The sequence below is a fragment of the Paroedura picta genome, chromosome 10 (assembly GCF_049243985.1).
Source record: "Paroedura picta isolate Pp20150507F chromosome 10, Ppicta_v3.0, whole genome shotgun sequence".
Taxonomy (NCBI): Eukaryota; Metazoa; Chordata; class Lepidosauria; order Squamata; family Gekkonidae; genus Paroedura; species Paroedura picta.
The window spans coordinates 33,902,952-33,919,660 of NC_135378.1; the positions used below are offsets into that span (position 1 = coordinate 33,902,952).

The window sequence follows — 16,709 nt, forward strand, 5'->3', positions numbered from 1 at the left end:
AACACTTAACAGGCCCAATAGCTGTAACACTACCATTACACTCACTGCCTGCAGCACTAAACCCATGAATGGTAAAGCCTGCACTGCAAACTCCCCCCCCCAAAAAAAAAAGTACAGCTGAGTGAAATATTACTAGTGTAAGAAAGACACAAGCAAGAGATCCACTGGGTAGACAGACATGCCTGTAGAGGTTTCAAAGCAAAACCACCAGTCTGCACATATGTAAGAAAACATTTTTGAAGCCTTTATTTACAAAAGCTTTAAAAACAAATTCCCTCTTATGCAAATTTCTTTTGTTTTGTCTTTAAAAAAAAAAAAAGGACCACCCAGTTACATCATTGTAACTTAATGAGGAGAAGGGGGGAGAGAAAAGCAGGTTAAAGTACATGGTAAACAAATCAACTTGCAGAACATTTCTAAGATTTACTCCTTATTGATTTTCAGAGTAGGTGAGTGAGCCAAAGGCTGCCCCGCAGGCACTCTGTCATTTTCAGGGCAGGGTTTAGCTGTCAACTTAAAGTCCTCCTGCACCACTGCTCTGTGTGTGCATCCTCTGCATGGTTAAGAAAGTCCTTTGTGGTCCTCTAATAAAAACAATGCATTTCTAAAACAGACTTAAAAAAAATAAGCTAGCCTCACGCTCCTCAGTTAACTTTATTAGGTACAAATAGATTTGTTGTTTTACAACAAATGCCTTTGTAGCAGCTACAGTAACGTCAAAATGTATTTTCCTCTGTTGATTTAGCTAAATATCAAGTTGTTTTCAGATCTTTGGATCTCATCCTTAATTAACTTTGTGTTCACCCATCCATTCAAGTACACAATAAATAGTATTTCATGGGCATAGTTTGCTGGAAAGGGGTAAGGAAAAGGGTCCACATGTCTGTGTGCAGTCAAGCTAATTGAAGTTTCTATCATTTTAAAGTTCCAAGACTCAAAAATTTTAAGGACACAGAAATTTTTCCTGATGGCTGTAAAACCAGTTTGCGGACAGAGGAAGCAATCTAGAAGGGATTTCTCCTGCATACACTCCCTACCCACCCCAGAAATGAAAAGGAGCTACACTGGAACAGAACTGGGCTCTTGCATAGTAGCTGAGAGCACATAAGAGTGCGCACAGGAGATTTCCCCTCATCGCAACCCAGTTATTCCATCACAGTGTGTTAACCTGGCAAACTACTTGGAAGACCGAATACCAGTTAAGTTATAAGAACATCTGTTCAGTAATTCTCAACAGAGATTTATGCAGCAATTTGGTTCAAGCAGTTCAAAACCTGGGGGGTGGGGATGAGGTTACTTCAAGTTGGCAGATGAATGTTTTTCTCAAGGTCGGGATGGAAAAACCAGAGGATCTGACTCAGAGTCACTCTTCTAAAGTGCAAACGTGATGGTCCACAATCTTGAACAGCTAAAACTCCTGGATACTGGGAAGGGGGCATACACTAATGAGGATATCGGTCATAATAGTTTTATGGGGGTGGGGGGACTATAAGGAAGATAATAAACCAATATTACGTCCAATTAAAGTTTACCAGAAATTTCATTATCATTTTAGCTTTCCTCTTCTGCCTGCCACGCTGCTCCTACATGTGCTTGTGTATAGATGGGGAAGGTACAAGGCCACATTTAAACCCAGAAATGTCTATGCATCAAAGTCAAAGAACTGGGAAAGGAACAGTCAGTTTTTAGTATATAAAGGCAGAAAAAAGGGACCATGTGCTGAGAAAGGGAGGAAAAAAGAATGCCTTATTGTCCAAAGGATTCAACCAGAGATAAAACCTATGTACAAGCACGTGGTGCTCTGAAAAGACGACTTCTCATTTCATGTCATGATTGCTTGCTGGCTTCTTCTTCATATGCATTTCCTGTCCCATTCTGTACATAAGATGAAGCGGAACCAAGACCATACAAGTGACCGCAGTACTTGGCATCATCGATGTGATCTTCAAAGAACATCTGGAGAAAATTTGAACACAACTTGAAATTGCTGGTTTCCCTCCTTTTGCCAACCAGCAGCAAATCAAGTAACTGCATCTGAAAGCCTGTTTCAAAGCTCAGCCAATAAAATCTTCCCCTCCCCCCGAAAAAGTATTTCAGTCTGAAGTCTTTTTCTACCATTAGGCTTGCTTGTGCATTTAACAGCTGTGAAAGAGGCAAGCATTTAATAGCTGCTGCATTTCCCATCTCTACAACTGCTGACTTGGCCTCTTCTCGTATGAAGGATTATTGTGTCAGGAAACTCAGCAGCTGTTAAAATTTGCAGAGGGGGGGGGAGGAGTAAAGCCAGTAACACTTATTACCAGTCACTAACAATTCTACAACCATGTCTCCACTAGATCAGTTCTTCAGGTATTATGGATGCTTGCTAACTATACCCTCCCTTTAAAGTACAAATGAATTAAATCTAATGTAACACAACAGTGACAAGCCACTGAACTTTCTTCATTTCTTCACCAAGGACAAAATTCCACGCTGGGCCCCTTGGCTGTTTGTATAAGCACCTCCAGTTAGGAAAAACCAGAGGGTTTGGAAACTCAGGACTCTCTCCTGGAAAACAGCCCATCCTCTCCATCTCGGTAGTCAGGGGCATACGTGTCATAAAAAGCCCCAGAATGGAGTGGCTGGCATCATAATCATCATTTCATTATTATCCCATAAAACTAAATCCCATTAGGTGCCTTTCATTCATTGGGAGGGCACACTGTTGTCTATATCACACTTACTAGGCTGTGAGCAGGAAGCTGCAGTTTTTTTTCTTTCTGGTCATGCATACATAAGCTAAGGATGACTTCCAAGGATGTTCAACACAATTAATAGCTTGCTTGCTTGCTTACACCTAACAGAGTGAAGCCTTCTTTGAGGGGGGTTCCCTGTTACTCTTCCTGCCGTACGATAAATATATCTAAATAAACCAGGGCCCTTAAAACAGAGACCGGTGGCACCTCAAAAGTTCTTTAGAAACATTCAGCAAAATCTCAAACATTTAATTTGAATAGTAACTCATTTTATTAACATTGGTTTTCTTTGCGCATGGAGGTTATTTTAGGGTACCTTCGGTATTTTGTCTTCTGTCAGTAAACTCTCCTTTCTTTTCTTGCTGCATCTTAAAAGTTAAACTGGCATTGACTCCAGCTTGCATCAGAACTGACTTCATCAGATGCACAAAATGTTCAACCATTAGGCAGAAATGTTCATACTCAAAATTCTAGCTGGGAGTGGTCCTCATTGACTCTGAGTGGACTGGTTACTCTTTGATCAGTTACTCTCTTCAGAACATCTCTCCTCCTAACACCCACACCCTTTTTGTTGCCTGCAACTTTGAACATAAACATGTTTGCCTTACAGTTGACTCATAAACACTTGGGGCTGGAATTAATTCTCTTAGCCTTTTAAGGGTGCTGGAATTCGCTTAGCCTTTATAGTGCCAGTATTCTAGACTCTTTTTTAATTCAACTTTCACAAGGTTACCCCCAGTGGACACAGTCTTCTGTGGAAAATAAAAGCACAGGTAATATTTTAAAGGCCTTTGGGCTGGAGGTCATCCAAGAACCTTACACGTACCTCTCTCATTTTGAAGAAGGCCATGCCGGTTAGTAGAGAATCAGATCCCGCCTGATGCTGTGGTCCTATCCTCTCCAACTCTAACTGCTCAGCTACTTCTTGCAATCCACCCTGAAAAAGAAGATTGCTACACAGTCAACAGGTTCTGCCACAAAGAGACCAAACAGATTAACTCACCATAATGAACGGCAACCCCACCCTATTTGTTTACAGCAGGGAGGAAGAGAAAAAGATGGCAAGTACGTAACTGATTTAGATCACCACTGTGGCTGAAATCAGAAATTCTCTAAAGCAGGGGTAGTCAACCTGTGGTCCTCCAGAAGTCCATGGATTACAATTCCCATGAGTCCATGCCAGCGTTTGCTGGCAGGGGCTCATGGGAATTGCAGTCCACGGACATCTGGAGGACCACAGGTTGACTACCCCTGCTTTAAAGCACTAAGTGGGTGGGAGAGAGCCCAGTTGGAACAAACAGCTAAAGCCATGGGTATAGTCAAAACAAGAACCCTGCCTGCAGTGTAGGCATTGACAAAATGGGCTCTGCACTGGCCCATCTTGAGGTTCAACACAGCAAGGACTCCAAGAGAACCTCAGGCCTGGTGATATATGCAGTTGTGAACCGTTGAAATGGCAAGAGTATAAGAAGGACGCACCATCCATAGAAACTTCCAAAATCCTCCGCTTTCTAAATAACTTAAGTTCATTGACTGGGTCATGATCAAATCAAACCAATGACATCACAATATTTGTGTATGTTTTTTTTAAATAAAGGTATAAAGATTTTTCAGTCAGAGTAGTTCAGCAGTGGAATAGGCTGCCTAAGGAGGTGGTGAGCGCCCCCTCACTGGAAGTCTTCAAGCAAAGGTTGGATACACACTTTTCTTGGATGCTTTAGGATACTTAGGGCTGATCCTGCGTTGAGCAGGGGGTTGGACTAGATGGCCTGTATGGCCCCTTCCAACTCTATGATTCTAAAATGGAGTGGGGGTGAGAGGAAAAAGAAAATGAAATTTTTATCCTATGCATCTTTACCCATTCTATAGTAATGACATCACCAGTTACCTAGAAATCGAACATATTATAAAACCACCCTACAAGAGCCAAACAGGCCTGTCTGACCAACACCAGTTCTACAACCTTTGCCACCTCCAGAACTGCAGTCTCCAGGTTTAACAGGGGAGAACAATGGCAGTATGTCAGCACTGTAAATATCAAAAAGTTAAAATTGGGTCCTCTTGCTATAGGTTGGACATTAAAGGTGTGTCTCATGTCTGAAAAGGATGAGTGCATCAGTGTAAATGATACTTCCTTACATGACATATGATCATTTTTTCAAGCAACGGCCTGGTCACTACTACACAGATAAATGGGGAAAGTGCATTTCGATACTTATTAAGGGATTATTCACCTGAAATTACATTCACGGTTGCAAAATTTTTGGTGGAAATTCTAAAAGTTAGAACTAAACTGTTTTAGCATATTTTATTGCAATTGTTCCATTGTTTACATGTATCTCCAGTTGTTTGCCTTTTTCTTACTTATACGCTGTAATGTTATGGAATGCCAATAAAGGTAATGGCGGAGATAATAAATACATGGGCCCATGATTCAATTTCTACAAAATAAGTGATTGAACTTAGGATCCCAAATGATGAGCATATCAAGCGGCTCATTCTGAGCCCAGACCAATGATCTGACTCACTCAGTACTGCCTGTATTAGCAGGGTCTTCGGGGTCCCATGGAAAAAAGACTCACTGGCCAATAACTGCAAACTGAGATCCTTTTTTGATGCTTCTGGTTTTTTTAATGTTTTTGTTTCTTTTTAATGTACATTTTTAAACATTAGCCACTTTTATTTATTTTATTTATTATTTACATTTATAGACCACCCCTACCGAGCCTGACATCTCAGGGTAGTTTACATCAATATTTTAGCAAGTAAGGCAGAGTGTAAATTCTGTACATAAACAAGTGACTGTAGGGCTCTGTAGCTGTTTGCTTCAGCATTGCTTACATTATTCGTACATAGGATTAGTGAATGCTTTTGATCTCTTTTTCAACATCTAACTTTAGGCTGGCCACCTCTGTTAAGATGAATGTAACAGGTTTCTGCTTCCTTCTGTATGTATCACACAAGTTTTATTATTTACTTTGGTTACAAGGATATGCACAGTTGTGGCATTATACTAGCATTCAATAAGACCCATGAAGACCTGTAAAATAATCTTCATTCCCCAGAAGTTTCAAAATAAATCACCCACATGACTGCCATCCTTTCCTGTAAGGTGCTTTTAAAGCACATCTTCCCATGTCCAGCAATTGAACTGTTTTTATTTATTTATTTATTGCATTTATTTATTTATTGCATTTATACCCTAACCTTCCCCGGAGGCTCAGGGTGGGGTATAAATCACCTAACTGACATCACCTAATGCAGCAGAACCATTCTCACCTTCATCATTAACAAAAAACAAATAAACAAACAAGAGATGTCATGTTCTGATAGCAATGTAACAGTTTATTTGCCAACAAAGAAGCAGAACAAGCAACAGATCCACCAACACACAGTAACAATTTGGTCACACAGCCTGTGCGCACAGAGTATTTTTGACTTACTCTTCTTTTTCAAACTGTATTTGAAAAGGAATGTTAACCTGGGAGGGGGGAGAAGTCACTGGGAAATTGAGCTGTGGGCCAACAAAAGGAAAAGCTCAGATGGTAACAATTCTGAAGTCATGAAAACTTAGGGAACTCTGCCTGTTGTCTGCACAGCCGACCTCTTGTTCCTTACATAATTACATTCAACTGGGATACATTTATTTCCAGCTAATTCAGTAGTTGAGCGAGAACTTTCGGAAAAAAATATTAGCCACAATTGTCAGGGGTTTTAATAGTTCTGCAAATGATGTGTAACATTCCCTTATTTGCAAACAATTCACAGTTAATCACTAGGCAAAGTGTCTTTCGTCGTTGTCTCAGAATATCAGCAGCCAGACTTTAATTGGGATTTAGCCACAATGTGGATCAGTGTCTAGTTCTCATGGGCTCCTTTCACTTACAAAATCCCAAGTTGAAAACCCCAAGCTATCCCTTGGCCTTGGCACAGCTGTGCACCGTTAATTTCTGTATGGTTATACATGGCAGAGGTTTCCTTTCCCAATTTTCTGTTAACATCACAGGAGCAGCAATGAGTCCACTTTGCTGTTCTTCATTTCATGCCTCCATGTCCAGCATGCATTTGTCCTCCAGTCCAATAGGAGTCTCCAAATGTTATGCCTAACAGAATAAGCCAGTTAGTAGCCTAAGTAGCTTCTGAGCAGTGAATTCATTTTTTATCCTAAATTTCTTGACTTGCTGTGCTGCCTTTTGTGTTTACAATGCTTTTTCATAGGCCACAATATTTCACCATCCCAAGTGCATAAGATTGCCCAAACACAGTTCACACAAAAGCTCACTCGTAACTGCCAGATTAAGAGGCCTCTGGATCACTGTGGAATCTATGGGCTCTGACAGTTGGTACAGCCATTCATAGAAGGTCCTTTTCTAGCCTTCTAGAAACTGTGCCACCCACTCAACCTCTTGCAGCAGCAAACATAATGGCTAACAGTGAGGATGCCGATAAAAAAATGGAATTGCTACTTTGTCATGGGAAGGATCATGAATCGAACGGTACAGCCTTGCTTCCATGTTAGCTTCCTCTTTTGCTGTTCCTGCTATAAAGACAAAGCTTTAGCTACACATTACCCCCTCCCCCACTAACGCAGCACTATTCTAGAATACACTGTTCAATACCCATAGAATACACTGCCATTACCTTGAGATTTTTGCAACTCTTCATGAGGTACTTCACATCATAAATGACAGGAAAAAACAGTCTCAGGATCTCAAAGAAGTCCATCTCTTCTTCGGGTAAATTGGAATTTGTCAGGATCTTGATTAGATAGCCAAAATCATAGCCACTGTAGATTAACCATAAACGGAGAGGGGGGAAAAAAACGAGTTTATATTGTCAATGATGCCACAAAACGTTCCCATTAACAAAAACAATCAAAGGAACACATTCTAAGAATCACTTCCCAGTGCCTTCCTGGTATAGGCATTCTTTCTAAGGTTACATATGTACTGCATACACCAAACTGATGTAGCGCCAGTATGACTCATTGCCCTTTAATGCTTTGATTTTATATGAATGCTTAATGTCCCTTTTATAGAATCAAAGGTGCCAACTTCTCATCATGATGCATCAGTTGCACAGAGTAAGGGTTTGATCCAAACATTTGTTTTCTGCCACATGAGGCACTTCCATCCGTTTAGTTACTGCTGGGTCTTCCCCTCTCATTGCAGAGCATGAGGTCCCCTGCTCCATAACAGTAGCAGTGCAGGGAGTAAAATGTACTTAATGTTAACCTTTGGCAGAGTTATTCTCCCTACAGCAGAACTCAACAAGGATGCCAGAAAACCTAGCAAAACAGACTGGAAACATTCCACTGTATTAAGATACTTGTTTTGGGCTATCACTAGACCAACTAACTATATATTTTCTGAGCAACAAATACAGCTATTCTACTCATGCTAACATTTCTAATGTACACCTATTTTATGAAAATAAGGCAGCTTTTTAAGTGATTCTATACCTTAAATTTAAATTGTTTTTGACATAAAAGATTTTTTGCGGTATATTAAATTAATCTGTATCGATGTGATCCGCCCTGAGCCACCAGGGAAAGACGGAATACAAGCGTAATTATAAATATACTAACACTATCGAAAGCTTATTTTAAGTAAATGTATGGTACACATTTTAAACCCTTATATACAGTGCTTGGCAATCAAACAGATAGACTTTTACCAGTTTGCCTTTTTAAAAACTTGATGGAGACAAGAGTGGCTAGCACAAAAGACTATACAAAATTCCAGCCAGCAGCTATATGTAGTAATCATTGTGTCTAATGAATACCCTGCCAACTAAAATAGCTAATCTCAATGAAAAATAGAAAAGAAACATGAGAAGCCATGAGAAGCCATAAAACATACACATTTTTTAAAGATCTTACATACAATTCAAAGCAGCACCTGGCCGTTCATTTGCTAAATCTTGGCCAGGGACTTCTACATTGTTAGAATTAGATGTGTTTGTACAGGACTGGGATGCTTAAGGTTACTACAAAGGAAGCTCTCCTGTATTCAGTGCATTCCCAAGAACTACAAATAGGGCTGTGCATTTTCAAGGCACAGAGTTACTCAGGTAAGAGCAAGATACTGCTGAATAATGTTACTGGATCCATTTTAAGAAGTTCTTTCAAAAACTGCCAATTCTATTCTGTTTGTTCATTTGCACTGACAACAAGCAGCTGCCCAGACAAGATGTACCAATCTACAGCTACTAAATTAAATGAGTTGACACAGACATGACTGACTTAAGAGCTCAGAGGATTTCTTTGTTTTAGGCCCACTGAATGGCGAGCAGAGGCCCCTGTTGCTATTGTCAGCAGTTTCTTTTAAGAATTTATGACCAACGTGCATACAGAGAGGTTATGACGGCTTCCGGAAATTATTTTTTTAATGACCAATGAACTCTACCATTGCTTCAAATATTAGGGCCTATATTAAATAACCAGTGTGGTATAGTGGCTAGAGCCTTGGACTAGGATAGGGAGTCCTGGGTTCAAATCCCTGCTCTGTCACCAAAACATGTTGGGTGAACTTGGGCCAGTCACACACTCTCAGCCTAACCTACCTCACAGAGCTGTTGTGAGGATGAAACGAGAGGAGAATGATGGAGGTCACCCTGGGTCCCCAGTGGGTAGAAAGGCAGTGTAGAAATGAAGCCAACGGTAAATAAACATTCAGAAAACCCCAGCAGTGCTTCAAGCATCAGTAAAAGTCCAAAAACAGAAAACTCGCAAACAAACAGATACCCGGAAGTTGCCACTTGCTCAAACTGAGAATTCTGATTTCAGTAAATTTTGCCATTAGACTTAATTTCCCCCACACTACCACCATATGCAGGCTCTACATGGAATTTTATCTATTTTAATAAAATTGAAGAACATATTTGGTTTAAATAGATTTTTAAAATTTCTATTTAAAATGCTTTATTTTTTAATCTTTAAAAGATAAAAGATACAATAAACAATTGGAAGTAAGCCATGCAACTGTTTATATTGCTAAATTTGGTGCTCCCGCTATTAAGACACACAGCTCCATTAAAGGTTAAATAGTTTTCATTCAAGGTTAAATAGGTTTTTTCATTTCATATAGATTTTAGGCTGTCCGATGGAATTTTAAATGCAATGGCCTTTAAAATTTTAAATGCAATAGCATTTAAAATCCTTTTAAAACATTTTTAGTGGTAATTAAACAGTTTCTAAACTCTATATATATGTTATAGATTTTACATTATTGAATCAAAATGTCATACATTTTTGAACTGTGATATTATTATATTGGTCTAAATAAAACATCTTTGACTTGGTCACTTATGTGCATGATACAAACCAATTAATGTTTTGTAAAAGAAGCCCTCTCTAATTCTATTCTATACAATTGCCACTAAGTCACTTGCCACTATACAATTGCCACTACGATAGCTTCTTAGTAGTGAGAAATTTGCATTCCAAGAGTTCATTAAATCCTATTGCACATGCTATATTAATTTATACTCACATTGTTCTGCAAATCATCTTTCCATTGCAAACCCTGGAAGTTAAATAGCGTTACCAGCAACTTTTTCTCCGAATACCTGCCAGTATGCATGCATACCAAAACAAAGATTCGGTAGGCAACATTTCCCTGTAGTAAGGCTCCCAACAGAAAAAGGAGCTAAGCACTTTATGAAGTAATCCGCCAAGCTGCTTTACGCAAGCTATTTTCCAGTCTGTGTTGTGTGGCAGCAGCATGCAGCAACACACAACACAGTGCTCAACAGAAAACATCCTCCGGCTGGTGCATTTGAATAAAATCATTGCTGGATACTTAAGCCAACACCTAGACTGAAGTCCAAATCCTTCGATAGGTTTTGACTGATTTGTTTACCCTAAGGGGCTGGGTTGAGGGAAAACTGAAAATAATCCATGCAGGAAGCAAACAAAGTTTCATTTTTCCAAACTTTGGCATTACAATTAATAAAGAAGGTTTGTGTTTTCCCTACCAGCATTATCAAAGAGTCTTCAGAGGTGCACTGAATTTGGACCTTCCAACGATGTTAATCAACTAATTCCAGTTTCCATTTACCTGCTAAGCGTACACAAAGGGTAGAGATATGTGGGTGTTCCTTCCTCTGACCTGGAAAACTGTCAAGGCAAAATAAAAATATACAGTGCTCCCTCTCTACAAGGCTGATACTTCAGTGCCTTGTTTTAAGACACCAGTTATTTGTTTCTAATTGGAACTGAAGTGTAAACTTCACTGTAAATGTTTTGCTGCTTTAAATGTTGCTATATCCAGAATTCATCCAGCCCTGATGTTCTAGGTTAGTTATTAGTAGCAATTATTTTATGCTATAATTCAAGAAAAAAAGGGAAACCGATCAGGATGTTTGCGGCATTTACCTATGAAATGAAAGCCACTTGACACCTTCACACAGCACTACACCCGATGTCATTAGAAGTTCAGCGAAGTATTGTGTTTCAATTCCTTCTTCCTCATGTTTTTTGAACTGGATTCCGGATGTTGTTAGTAGCTCTATAGAGTCCTGGGCATACATGTCCTCTCTAGGAGAAACAACACAGCAAAAACTCACTTAAAACGTGGAATTCTCAGGATGAAATTCTAAAGAGGAATCCCACATAAATTCCTTCCTATAACTGGCCAATATTGCAATATTTGTGCTAGTTGTTACAATTAAACTGTTAAATATAATTAAGACAGATATCAACAGGATATTTGGTCAGAATGTACCACTGATTAGGAACAAGCCGCTGTAGCACCACACAACACTTCACTCATTCCTCAAGGTTGTATACCACTGAAATCTGAAGATTTCTGATTTCAGTGTAACTCACCTTTAGACTGAGGTTTATGTAATCACTGAATACTTTGAGTGATGAAAAGCTTTGCTATTCATTAAGCAAAATCAGTAGCCAATCCAAGCATTGAGTTACCAACAGCTGATGTAAAGTCCCACTCATCTCAATTTTCAGGCACTTCTATCCATAGCCACCTTAAACATATTTAAGGCAAATCCTAGTGAAGCTAGGGAGATAAGTTTTTTAAAATTTTATGGCTATTTCAACTCCTTACATTTTCTCAGCAATTATTTGTTGTAATAAAGTCAAATGAGCTTCAAATGTGAAACACATTTCCATGAACAGCCTTTACAGCATGAATTTACACTGATATAGCACATCACAAATTACAGCCATCACTCTTTCAGGACTTTATAGGAACATGTATTATGTGCAAAATTCCATACACAGAGAGATGTTCAGGATTCCAACACTTACGTTAAATTAAATTTAAAATTAAATTGCCACGTTGAAGTTCCTGGAGGATATTCGCCTTGCTCGTTCATGAATGTCAATCCTAACTGAATTATCTTTAATAAGTCTACATTACAACGGAGTAGTTGGTATTGATAGTCTGCATTGCTTCTGAATTCTCCAATAGGCCTTGCAACTACTCCTGGAAACTCTGTATCCTGAAAGATCAAGCAGAAATTACCAAAAGTAAATACCATTCTATTCATGCCTTTCTCCTTGAAGCTTATATTTTTTTGGAAACATGTTTGATAAAGGTTCAAAAAAAAAAAGGTTACAAAGATTAGAAGCCAACTGTGGAAGCACAAGACACTAGGGCATACAGTGCTATGGGCATCCCATATAAACTTATCACAAAAATCCAATATTTTATGATGTGGTTACACTATGGGATTCGGCATTTTATATCCCTGAATACTTCTGTTACATGGTTTCAACAATGAATAAGTGCAGTACAGCAGGAGAACTATGATCCTGCCAACACACATCACTATAAAATGTGCCCTACCACAAGATATCTGGACCACACAAGGGCTTACACACCGCAAGTGTACTGGGGCAGTTGCACCATACTTGGTTGCTGTACTAGAGCAAGAGGTCACACTCACCCCTGATCCCAGCCACCTTTTGCATCACCAGGAGACTATAAGGATACAGGACAGTTTTAGTACAGAACACAGAGCTAATTAAAACACACATCCATTCAGCAACCCAAGTACATATCTAATCTAGATTTGACACTTGTACAGAAAAAGCTCGACATCAGAAAAATGGAACGCTCTACATTATCAGAGGAGGAAATGTAACTTGTTTTGTAAAGAACACTTGCCAATAATTGAGCTGATATCAGGGGCTTGTAGATAGAGAAAAAAGCAAGCTCTTCAGTTGAATGTTAACATGTTTGCCAGTTTCCTTCAGATGAAGAGTTTTTCCTTTAGGGAAGGTAGTCACAGGACCCAATCTAATATTCATAGAAGTTTACACCAATGCAATCAAGATGCAACGACCAGGATTTTGAAACAAAGCAAACAGTGTTTGCAAGCTTCCTTACATAAATAGTGGTTGTATCCCATATTGTATCTAGAGGAGAGTTTCGTCTTACAAAACCTCATACTGGAAAAAATATTTAAGTCTCTATGCTAATCTTTATGCATGCCAATCTTCACTTGTGTTTTCTGAGCCACCTTGGTGGTCCTTGTGCAATATAAATTTTGTAAAATAAATAAATAAGACTGGACGTATTTTTGTTTGGGATGAAGATTTCTCCTGGATCAGACCAAAGGTCTATTGTCCAGAATTCTGCAAGATTACTCTGGGGACTTACAGTAAGCCCCGTTTTTTGTACTCAGAATATCCTTTTTCTCAATATGAAGACCTTATTGCTGATTTCCCATGCCACTGGTGGCCCAAGAGTCCCTGAGGTCAGTACTGTTATGGAAGGCAGCCAAATCACTCACCTGTCCCATGTAAACCAAAGGTTACTAAGATGGCACAAAACCCAAGAACATAACCATGAGTCTTAACTTGGAATAATTTTTACAAGCTTATTTCCATGGACCTATAGCCTTTTATTATTCTTCAACCTCTCAATTATTTTCTTTACACTTTCTGCTTCCAAATAATGTTTAAAGCATCTTCAGCCTAAGCAAAGATAAATTGAAAATACCATGGCAACGTAGTTAAACTTTCGTATAACTTGGCGAATTTTCTTCATCTCTTCATCCAGGTTGCAAGCCCAAACTTCACAAATTCTTTGGCTGTGATCTACTGTAGCTGCTGGCATACTTGGGAGGTTTCAAATACCAGGCATCAAAAAGGTATACTTGACAAAGAACCTGTCTCGTAAAATAGATTTTAGTTACGTACCTAAAATACAAGCAAAAGAAACTACAATTATTCCAGATTCAAAACGGAGCTCAGAAAAAAGCTAATAATGAAGTGTTTTTTTTAGAAAACTTCAGTGTGTATCATGATCACATCCAACACAAAACCAGAAATCCTGGTATACTGGCAACTTTTCCAAAAAGATGTATTGGTTTGCCTATCTCTGGATAGTATCTCAAAGAACCAAGAACTGCTGATAAGATCATACCACACACAGTGGGGTGGACCCTACCCCTTCAATGATTATTAAACTATTTCTATCCCAATTTTCCTTTTGGCTCAAATTTGATGTCTGCCTTCAATCTAAGGAGTGTTCTTCTAAATTAAGTGCCTCTTCCATTAGAGAAAGATCCACTTCAGTTGGAAGAAGACTACTGAGAGAATGGATGGATCCACCCCAAACAGAAATAATTCTTTTACTGTATGTGGCAAACACCACCACCATAAAAAGAACACAAAGCAACTGTGAAGCAAACGTGAACTTTAAAAAAATCCTACTTTTACAAGTGTGGCTTTCCCCAAAAAGTCAATATTTAAGTCTACTTTGAAACTATTTGCCTATCAATATGAGGACTCTGAACTAGAAGCCATCATTACTAATTCTTTCAGTCTGAATGTAAGCATATTTCATTTGAAAGATTATTTATCCCATCAGGATTGACTTGTAAGTATATAATCTTAATATGGCGACCATAAATACTTACAATTTAAATTAATACAAAGAACAGTGTAGAAATTTAGGAAAACATCCATACAATTTACTCCATGGGAAACATTAAAACAAGTTCACAAAACTGTTGAAAGTAAAATTGAAAACCTCTGCTTAGAACAGATACAAAATAGAATGAGATTGCATTAATATGTGCACATACTTAACACAAAAAGCAGGAACCTAGTGCCCTTCTACCAAAAAGCATGCTCACTTCCTGGGTATGTTATAGAAAAATGTCTGAAGTAACACTATACCTGTGTTACTAAACCTGCCATAAATTTCCACAACCCAGAGTCACATAAGAGATGGTACAAGAGACAACAACAGGAAGATGAGCAGCAGTACACATACTGTTACAACAGAAAAGTGGCCATAAAAAAATTCTAAGCACTCCGCTTCCTGTAAACTGACATCTGCAGCAACAACCAAGGAATTAGAAATACTACCCTGCACTATTTAGGATTGACTGCTTAGAATTTGAACTACAACAATGAACTGACATGCATATGATAATGGGCTAGTGTACCTTCTTCCCAGCTATCACGGTTTGACAGCGGCCCAAAAATCCACACCAAGAACATATTAAAACTCTATAAGTTGGGTTTATTTGTCTCTGCATTGGGTTGCTATCCCAAGGGCACAGGAACCCATGCATATGCCTTCCCATCAGTTTCTGAATCTGTTACTATATAAAAGCATGTCTTTCAACATACCTCTGCATGTTTCATTATTTTTAGTATTTGTGATGGCTTCCTGAAACCCAAACTTTGAACAGTGCAGATGTTCATGACCAATCTGCTGACTGTTGGAGCACATGCTCTAACTAAGGTTCTTGGATAGCTTATTTTTCAACTACACAGGCAAGTAAAGAACTCTCTGCAGTTATTCTTATTTTCAACACAGTTACAATAACATAAGCTGCAGAATTTCAGAGAGCCGGTTATTTTAAGTTTTCTGAAATAACAACAAATTACCTGGACACCTTTAAATCTATTTACTGTGCTAAAAGCTGCATGAGTCCCAATGCATGAAGGGAACATTTAACTGAGACATCCCCTCTGATAAATATTCCAGGATCACAATAAGCCACACCCCATCCTCTCACAGCCCCCTCTTCCATTGCTGCCGAAGAAGAGACTCTCTTACACAGCTCCTCTCAAGCAACAGCAACTCCAGGGGAGCAGCTGCGTTAGAGGGCTGAAGGGGGGGGGGGGGGGAGAGAGAGTCTTCCTGAAGACTAATCAGATTTTACTCCAGCACAGGTCCATGAAAAGCTATGCCAGGATAAAATCGTGTAGTGCTCAATGTGCCACCAAAAGTCCCACTATCAGGGTCCCCCATTAACCGTGGCGAAAGCATTTCGAAGTAAAAAGAAGACCAAAATATTTTTTTTCTTCAATTTTCATTTACGTGACAGTCCATTTGATGTATGGGAGGAAACTGCGTCAGGACGTCTATCTTATAAAGAAAATGAATAAATACATTTCTTCTTCTTCTTTGAAAATAAAACACCACAGTAGGGAACGGAAGACTTCGCCGGCCGGGGGCGGGAGCCACTTTCCGTCCCTTTCCTGCCCCCTGAGCGAAGAATTTGGGCTGAGGGGCCCAGTGGCCCCTCACGGCCGCCCTCCCCCTTTCCCACCCCGGCCGCCTCCTCCACTCCCCCAGCGCCCGGGAACAACGCCGCCGCCCCTGCAGCTAGCTACCTGCCCAGCCTCACGCGCGGCCCGCGCTCGCCGACCGGAAGGGGGGGCGGCTACTCACGCGGGAAGGGGAGGAGAGGCCGGGTCTAGCTAGGACCCGGCGGCGGAGGAAGCCCCAGCGCGGCGAGTGGAGACGAGAAAGCGCAGCAAGCGGCCGTTCTTGCTGCCCCCTGGCCGCCCAGCGCACAAAGCCATTACATCATCACCGCGCGCCGCCGCTTAACATTTTAACCCTCAGCTCGCGGCCTTTTTTTTCTTTTTCTTTTTTTTTTCCCGGCCTTGTCGTTCACTCCCCCTCCCTCCCCCTCTCTCTCACGTCTTGGGTTAGTGACGCCGTGCTTTCCTCTCCACGCTCATCTCATTGGACGTTG

The 16,709-nt window shown here is 39.9% G+C and overlaps 1 protein-coding gene across 5 annotated transcripts; it reads right to left on the minus strand.

The window, feature by feature from the left end:
* Nucleotides 1-221: 221 nt before the first annotated feature.
* Nucleotides 222-16,638, minus strand: CNOT7 (CCR4-NOT transcription complex subunit 7). Of its 5 annotated transcripts, none has more exons than XM_077302098.1 (7): nucleotides 16,342-16,615; nucleotides 13,706-13,905; nucleotides 12,007-12,200; nucleotides 11,113-11,274; nucleotides 7,377-7,521; nucleotides 3,562-3,672; nucleotides 222-1,956 (listed from the first exon to the last, which is right to left on the minus strand). In XM_077302098.1, the coding sequence occupies exons 2-7, from the start codon at nucleotides 13,820-13,822 to the stop codon at nucleotides 1,828-1,830; spliced, it is 858 nt and encodes a 285-aa protein (XP_077158213.1). In that variant the 5' UTR covers nucleotides 13,823-13,905; nucleotides 16,342-16,615; the 3' UTR covers nucleotides 222-1,827. The 5 variants fall into 5 exon arrangements, with proteins under 5 accessions (XP_077158213.1, XP_077158212.1, XP_077158214.1 ...); XM_077302097.1 differs by having other exon boundaries at nucleotides 16,400-16,613; XM_077302099.1 differs by lacking the exon at nucleotides 16,342-16,615 and adding an exon at nucleotides 15,610-15,628.
* Nucleotides 16,639-16,709: the final 71 nt, after the last annotated feature.